This window comes from Polypterus senegalus, chromosome 14 (assembly GCF_016835505.1).
Source record: "Polypterus senegalus isolate Bchr_013 chromosome 14, ASM1683550v1, whole genome shotgun sequence".
Taxonomy (NCBI): Eukaryota; Metazoa; Chordata; class Cladistia; order Polypteriformes; family Polypteridae; genus Polypterus; species Polypterus senegalus.
This window is the reverse complement of record NC_053167.1, coordinates 26,870,855-26,879,708: the sequence shown is the minus strand read 5'-3', so window position 1 is coordinate 26,879,708 and position 8,854 is coordinate 26,870,855. Positions and strand designations below refer to the sequence as shown.

The window sequence follows — 8,854 nt, the reverse complement described above, 5'->3', positions numbered from 1 at the left end:
TACATAGTTAAAAAAAACAATTAATGGTTATAAAGTATTTAAGTAAATAAGTACATTGGCATATACTGCTGATTAAAACAGTGTTTTGGCTGCAAGTATAAACTGGTTAAATGTGCAAGAATCATTTGATAACTGTTGTATTACTATAGACACATGATGCTGGGTTAAAACCCTGTATTGTCTGTAAACATATTGCATATATTAGGAAAAATTTTTGGTGCCCATATTTTCACAACAAATTTCGGATCTATGTCATTTAGTTTTTTGCAATAATTAGTTAAAAAAAATACAAAATTCAAACACTAAACACTGCTATATTTTAATTAATTGTTCTGTAAATAAATAAACAATGCATTCAACTGTATATTGATTCTTTATACTTAGTTGGTGGATCTAAACTGGCCCTTTGTAGTTATATGCCTGTATGTGACTTAAAGACTGATTCCAGGGTTGCCAGATATTACTTGGAATTATAGCCTAAAATCTACTTTAAAATAGCCCAAAAGCAGCCCAGCTGAAATGGACTATAGTGTCATGTGCCACACACATGCGTATGGGGATGGTTCACAGGCTCTAATAGTGCTATTTCTCATCCAGGCCAGGGGCTGGCACTGCCTTCTAATACTCTCTCCTTTTGTCCCTGTGCAAACCAAGTACAGACTGCACCTCCCAGTAGAACCATCTCTGATCCACCCACTGATGACGTCATCTCTGGTACCTTCTAATGACATTCTATCCAGTTCAGAACCCACCTCTACAGACATCACTTCCTTTTCTGATCTACCTAACTCCACCTCTTCCTGCTTGGGCAATATTTAAACCTCAGAACTCCGATTTTGGTTTCTGTTTTGTAAAGACGTGTTTTCTTTATTTTTGCAGCCCTCTTTTTCATTATATGGGGTGGCCACCCCAAATCTTTTTCTGCCTCCGACTAGTTCTTATTACACATGCCACCACTACATCACCATGTGATATTCAGATTCAGAGAACCTCAATATCAGAGTATATTTTTGCATTTTAAGAAAGACAGATCTTGCTCCTCTGAGGTTGCATCTTTTCCACACATTTTCCTCATACTGTATAGAGTTGTAATGTGTTGCACATTTATTAGCACACACAAGTACAGAGTACAATAATGACTGTATTAATCTGCACACATAATCACGTAACATACTGGTGACTTCTTACCATAACTGCAGTTACTCATAAAAAATTATGATGTACTAAAAGTCCTTAAAATGCAAAGTATATGACCTTATTGCCAGCTTTATTTTTCAAAGAAAACTGAAGATTTTCCTGATTATTTTTTAGTATCTTTTTGAATATTTCTTTGACCTGCTGATCGGCATGTGCATTAATTAACAAGTAACTTTCTCTTTCTTTTTAAATACCTTATTGTTCTTTTCCTATGACAGTTGCACATTTGATTATTTTAAAAGCCTTTAGTTAATACAGAATGTCAGTTAAGTCAGTTGTTAACTAATATTCTATATTGTTTGAAATTGGGAAAAAATCTAATTCTTGCTTAGTTGGTCTTTCTAAAACATGGCAAAAAATAATAAAAAGAAATTAGAATAAGCGTTTGTATAGAGAATTTTCTTTTTTTCCCTTGTCTTTGCTCTCCTCTGTTTCTCTCAGCGGGGGGTTGTATTTGTTTGCTGTTATACTTTCTTTGTTTTTTAAATTTTCTGGTGATTTTTTTCCTCAAGATTATTATTTTATTGTATATGTTTTTTCTGCAAATTCTGTCTGCTTGATAGCAGACTATTTTACTTTCTTGCAATACTATTAACAAAGTTTCAGTTTCCTTACATGTTTATCTCTACTGAATATGACCTGCACTTACAAAATACTGATCCGCCATAACCCCTTGTCACACTGAATAGATTTAGATGTCCGTGACCTGCATGATTAGCTTAAGGACCCAAAACCCAAACCTCCAAGTTCAGGGACTGGCATGGACTTTGTATTGGCTTTGTATTCTTTTCTTACAATTTCAGCCCAATGATGTGTAATGTTATGCAAACTGAACATAAAACAATCACAGCAATGGTATTTTTACTTACAAAATAGTCCAATATCAGTATTTTCCTTTTCAGAAGAACACCAAGAAACCACAAGCCATGAAATACCTTATTTTCCCTGTGGTAAGCAATCAAAAATTTGGCCCAACTCTTAGGAAAACCGCATATGTGGCTGTGGATGTGACTGAACCTAGGCCTGATAAAGCAAGGTAAGGATATCAGCACCCGTAACAATCAATTAGACAGGTCAAAAGAAACACAGATGACTATTAACACTGTGCTTAATCAATATGAGTTACCAGATTTACAGAGAAGAGGAACAACAACAACAAAAGTCTTTCCATGCTTAATTGAGCTTGGTGAAATTGCTCTTCAAATAATGGGTAATTATGGAATTGCAAGCTGTCAAAAAATAAGCATAAACACAAAACTTTCAAATGTGTCATGAAATAGCTTTGTACTACATTTTGAGAAAATAAAGTCCATTTAAAGCATCATCAGTATAAGACTCACAGTAAGGTCAATGTATAAGACTCAGTGACTTGGGAGCATCTAGAAGATTATGCTAAGCAGCAGGATTTCTTTTCCAGTACAAAGTAGTGAGGAGGCATTTTTGTCAGATCTATAATGAGAAAAAGAGGAAGCTTAAAAACGATGTTATATGAATGTGTTTACAGAAAAATTATTAGTACATGATTGGAGTGAGTGGTAGAAAGAAAGAAAGAGAGAAAGAAAGAACAAGTTTTTCAAAAATTACATAAAATTAAAGTATGATAGTAATATTATGTGATATGGAAGTGACAGCAAAGTCATTTGAATCACCTCAAAAGTGGACTTCTGTGCCTTTCTCTCTCCGGCCATTTTCAGGTATCATCTGTGGTGGGCTGGACTGCACTGAACTGCGAAAATGGTGGCCGCCAAGAAAACAAAAAAGTCACTCGAGTCTACAAACTCAAGGTTACAACTTGTTATGAAGGGTGGTAAATATGTCTTGGGCTATAAGCAGACCCTCAAGATGATCCGACAAGACAAGGCAAAGCTGGTCATATTTGCAAACAACTGCCCTGCTTTGAGGAAATCTGAAATTGAGTACTATGCTATGTTGCCCAAGACTGGTGTGCATCATTACAGTGGAAACAACATTGAACTGGGTACAGCCTGTGATAAATACTACAGGGTATCTACTCTAGCTATCATTGATCCTGGTGACTCTGACATCATCAGAAGCATGCCAGAACAGACTGTTGAAAAATAGATCCGAACTTTCTTGGTTTGTTATAAATAAAATTGATTTAAAAAAAAAAAGTGGACTTCTGTGCCACAAAGAAATATGACTTACATTTTAAATAAGAAGGCACACATATTCTGAATTAGAGCAGTTTTCATATTTTCTTTTTTTTCTCTTCTCACTTCTTTCTTGTAACCTCTGAACATTTGGTCATGGGTGCGAGCCACTCTAAGTGATACTCTTCTTTTAAAGGTTGGTATGTCAGAGGTTGAATTCAAAAATCCTTATGCTTGTGAATGAAGTGAGGCGATGACTTCACTACCACAAAGTGTGCAGCAAAAGAGGCACACACATTAGCAGAAAAGTGACATCAGGGTTGGAGTGGGGGCATGCAGTTATAACAAGCTGGATTTGGTGGGAATTTGTAGAGCGGAGTTAGGAATGGCTGCTGTGCTGAAGTAGATGTGGATGAACTGAGGTTTTATGGTGAGTGAGGACCTTTGAAGCTAAAACCCAGGTGGATTTTAGAGAGAACATTAGAGTATCATGCTGCTCTCTTGATTTGAATGATGGGATTTTTTAGGCCTCTTTAGCTGCACTCAGTAAGAAGCCACCACTTTATACATCTGCAACTGATCTGAAGTCATACTTTGCTTCATAAAAAGCCTTTTACAGCATCCTGGCACATCCTGTACTAATGAGGAGCTTTTCTGTATCGGCCCTGTCGCCAGACGCCTTTAGGTGGAGAAAATAGCCAGGTACGGTTGCCATGGTGGACAACCTTGGAATTGAAGGTTGGGGATGTGAATGAGAGACACAGAGAGAGGGAAGAGGTTAGTGAGGTCTCTCATTAGACACCCAGATCATAGGATCGCTCAGAAGGGTGCCCCGCTTGGCGCTCTTAGCCTTGCAGAACCTCATTAACCCACTAATTGAGAAGGGAAGGACGATAAAAGATTGAGGAATTTACTGCCTCATTTTAACTTCAAAGGGTGAGAGCAGCGTCTGCATTCAAGGCATACAACATAATCCACAGACAAGCTGACGGGTCGTCGACAGAGACACTTTCGTTTGTTAGCAGATGCAATCCGTCATGAGGACTGTGTCTATGATATTTAGTGCTGGCTAAGAGATTTCAGCATGAAACCATCCGTCTTCATAATAAACTTAGTTTAAGAGACCTAATGAAAAAAATAGGAATTAATTAATAATTACAATTTCTTCCTCTATGGAGCTGCACCAGGCTACTTCAGCTTTCGTGTATTCTCTTTCTTCCAATATGGTAAAAATAATAAACATGGCAATAGTTATGTGTTCACATGTTTCATGTCACAACAAAAGATTTTTTCTTTTTTCTGTTCTGGACTTTTCAGGGTCCCACTTCTAGTTGTGCTTTTATCTACATCCCTTTTGGACCACTTTAATTCTTTGGTGTGGTGTGCCTTGGTGGAGTCATTATGGGAGTTTTTCCTTGTCTTCTCAGAGAGTCAAGGCTGGGGGGCTGTCAAGAGGCTGGGCCTGTTAAAGCCCATTGCGACACTTCCTATGTGATTTTGGGCTATACAAAAATAAACTGTATTGTATTGTATTGTACTATGGGTTTACATGACATGGTAACCTAATTGCTGGCTGTTCAGCACAACTGCAGTCCTTGCACGATGGTAACCTGCATATGCCTGCAGTAAGATCTTCCTTCACACGTTCTTGAGATACAGCGACCAAACCAGCAACATCATATTACAGGCCTCACAAGTAAGTCCTGCAGAATAAGCATGACCTCCGTATACCTGCCATGACATAAGTGCCTTACAATCCAACATTCTAGTAGTCATCGCAGTCCCTTTGGTGCATTGTCTGGCTGTGGATAGCTATGAGAATAATCCAAGAAACAGGAAATCCTGACTGCAAAAGGCAAAATAGGTTGCACAGATGTATACAGAGTTGAGTCCAAAACAGAACTGAGTACAAGTGGAGGTTGTCCTGCTTTTAAAGCAAGTTGGGTAGGGGAGGAACTGGAAGTGAGTTCTTGGGGCCGGAGCTGGAAGTGATGTTCTTGTAGATGGAACCGTAAGTGACATTCTCCGGGCTAGAACTGGAAGTGACATCATGGGCCTGGAACCAGAAAGTGTCATCGTTAGAATCAGGCAGAATTTCCCGTGTCTGGTCAGCAGAGATAAAAGAGAAAGGTTTACTACACCCCGCCACCCCCTGGCCTGGAGTGGAATTACCTTCTTTGGTCCTTCTAGCTGCCTCCCATGCGCACGTGTGTGCCAATCCTTTGTTAAAATCACATCACAGACACTGAGGTTTCATACAGATCAGAATGGTGAATTTTAACAACACACATAAATAACTCTGAGCTTATCGCAGTTTCTGCAGGCACTGGAATTCAAACTGTTTATAGCACTGGGATGAAATGAGATTTTCACTCTTTTGCTTTTGCGTCTTGCAAATCTAAATCTGCAATCTGGTGCCAAAATTTGAAACTTTCAGAACCGATCCCAACAGAATATTTTGATATAGCTCAATGACTTATAAAAGCAAGTGTAGGAATAGATTCAGTAAAGGGCATGGAAAAGTGTGTTATTGTAGTTTCATTTCTTTCAAAACAATTTAATTTTCTTAGAGTAAAAAGCCTTTTCTTCCTCTTTTTACTGATGCAATCCCTGAAAGTCAACTGAAGAAAATAAAACAAAAATAACTTTTGCTCTTGTTTGAATGTTCATTTACACTTTCTTTTGAAGTTTTAGAGTTTCAAGTTCATTCACCAGCGGTACTAAAATGTAACAGTGGATGGTTGGGATTTTACAGGGAAGGAAAACAGACGCTTTGAGGTAACACTGTTTTAATTATTAATCATGGTGATGGAGAGTGCTAGGATGTGGCATGTTGAATACGCATGTGCAAGTATAACAGTATTTCCTTTTATTTTGTACACCTTACAATGAGAACTGTATAACTATAACCTATGCTAACAAACGCAACTGATGGTGCAAGTTGCCCAATATTCTCTAGCAACTGATTATAACCTACATAAGACTCCCTTTGTGTAAGAGCTGTGCATTTATAAATATGCAAAGAAAACATCAAAAAATGTTTCTCCTCGCATGCTCAACATGCACCAGATTCCTTAGTGACAACCTAAAAGTTATATTTCATAAGCAACTATTATGTAAAATGACTTTATCCTCTAAAACAGTAACTGCTACAAATTCTCTTGCTTCCAGTCAAACTGGCTACAGATTGATGACAGCTAGAGCTTCCATTTTTTGTTTTAAACCACTCTATTTAAAAAAAAAAAAAGTTGACCTGTTGTTGTTTTGTTAAAGGTGAAAGACCACTGCCATTGAACCTTTTTTTCCTTTTTATATTTCTATCTAACGAATTGGTGGAGTGGCCCAGTGATTAGCCCTGCTGCCTCACAACCCCAGAATGCCAGGTTCACTTTGTGACATGTCACTTCCTGTGTAATCTTTATACCTTCGCTTCATGTCTGTGTTAGTGGTACTGAAGTTTTCCTCACACATCTCAAAGATTTGGGAAACTGATGGATAGATAGATGAGTTGGTCTCAATTAAGCATTTTGATATTTTGTTTGCAAGTAGGTGAGGGAATGTTGGTTCACTGCTCAACTGTTTTTTATCATTATACTTAGTACTATTTTTATTATGTTCATTTTATAGAAGTTACCTTCCAGTTTCAGTAGCCTTCTTTCAAATGTGTAACTGAGCACAGTTTCTGTGGAGTCTGTATACTCTTTTTGTGTCTATTTTTTGTTTTTCTGGCTTCTGCCACTTTCTAAAGATTTTCAGATTAACTTTGCTCTAAAATCCTTATATGTGTGAGTGTGCCCTGCAGTCTACTGGCACCCTCCCTTGCATTCATCTCTACCAAGAAGGAAGTCCACTAAGTTAATAAGTTAATTAAAAAGAAGGTCTCAGTTATGAGACACAGATCGAGCACCCTGGAGGTAGTAGTGAAGGAGAGAATGAAAGTAAAACTGAGTGCCATTATGAAGAATGCTGCACATCCTCTCTCTGACACACTCACACTGAGGACTTTCAGCCAACGAGTTATTCAGCAGAAGTGTGTCAAGAAACACTACACGGACTCATTTATACCAACAGCAATATGTCTGCATAATGCCTCAGTGTGACTGCTCTTTGTATTTGTATCTAGTTTCTGGCAGTCTCACTGTAACAAAATTACATGGCTTCAGGAAAGGGTATAAGGGTAAATTTTCTTGATGAATAATCACACCTTCATTAAGTCAAACTATAGACATCTGTGAAAGAAGTAAAGTCTGCACGTAAGTATGTAAAATACTCGTAATTTGAAAGAAAAGAATTGTAGAGCCTCAAATGGTTATCTAAATTTAGACAGATATCCACTAATATAATATTTTGAAACTTTAAAGAAAACTCAAATCCATCACAGTTGCAAATTTCCAATTTGTATCGAATTCGATATTAACCCTGGGCTTGTATACATTTCCTAACAAGAGAACCAGTCACAGACTCAAAATAAGAAATGGCAATCGATTCTTGTTTGTGACTTCCATGAAGTCAATGGGATCTCTAAACTGGCAGTAAATCACTGATGTTCATAAACTCCATTTGTTCTGCTCAGTTCATCCTTTTGTTATATACTAACAAAGTACCCACACTTTGCAGCAGAGAAATAGTCTGTTAAAGAAGTTATGAAAAAGAAAAGGAAATATTTTAAAAATAATGTCACATGATTTTCAATGTAATTGTCGTCGGCTTATTTGAGTATTGAGAGTGAATTTGATGATTGTAAAGAGTTTAATTTATGATTGTAAATGTTGTGTATGAGAAATGCACATTTTTAGGATGTAAAGATCTCTTTGTAAACGACAGTTGCAGTTCTGCCCTCGAGCTGTAAAATGACCAAGCTGTCTGCTGAGCTTACTCTTGAGCATACAACGTACAATTGGCCATGTGAGAAGCAATCTTGGGTTAAGTCAATGCCAACCTTTTTTAGAGTCTGGCCCTGTGACTTATTTATTGTCATAGCGAAGCAGACACTTACTGGGAATTGGAGGCGTTTGAATTGGAATGGGAGGTCAGAGGGTATGAGAGAGATGCGAAGAATAAATACAGTCTCCCCTGAGCCAGTTCCAGTGAAGACAGTTGCCTCAATGAGGTTCTTGTGCAGAGATTTGATCTGAAGCCTGGTGCTGTTACAAAGTTTTGGTGGTTGTAAGTTTCGTAGTAACATAATTTGTGCACCGACCTTCAAAAGTAGAGTATGCAGGGGCATGCCCGGAGGATTCAGAGTGTGAAGAAACTCTACCAGATAGTGCACCATGTCCTCTAGTTCTACAGCAGAGTCGACAGACTTAAATGCTTTTATTTTGGAAGTTAGTTGGTAATGTAAAATGGTGTTTATATGTAAAGCCATGCCATTACTTTGTGTTAGAATAGCTCTCTCTCTCACCCATGAGACGTCCTTTTCATGCAGATTTCGTAGGTTGGGGTAAACATTTTCAATAAGGGTTTGTAAGGTATTATTCACCAGGAGACAGAGATTGTTAGGAACATTGATTTTACAGTTCTATTCAATTAAATTGCCAACACAT

At 37.7% G+C, this 8,854-nt stretch overlaps 1 protein-coding gene across 1 annotated transcript; it reads left to right on the top strand.

The window, feature by feature from the left end:
- The first annotated feature begins 2,889 nt into the window (after positions 1-2,889).
- Positions 2,890-3,316, top strand: LOC120514764 (60S ribosomal protein L30-like). The gene has a single exon (XM_039735303.1). The coding sequence runs from the start codon at positions 2,932-2,934 to the stop codon at positions 3,277-3,279; it is 348 nt and encodes a 115-aa protein (XP_039591237.1). The 5' UTR covers positions 2,890-2,931; the 3' UTR covers positions 3,280-3,316.
- Positions 3,317-8,854: the final 5,538 nt, after the last annotated feature.

Coding starts and splice junctions, on each gene's coding strand:
- LOC120514764 (XM_039735303.1), top strand. CDS start 2,932: ATGGTGGCCGCCAAGAAAACAAAAAAGTCACTCGAGTCTACAAACTCA.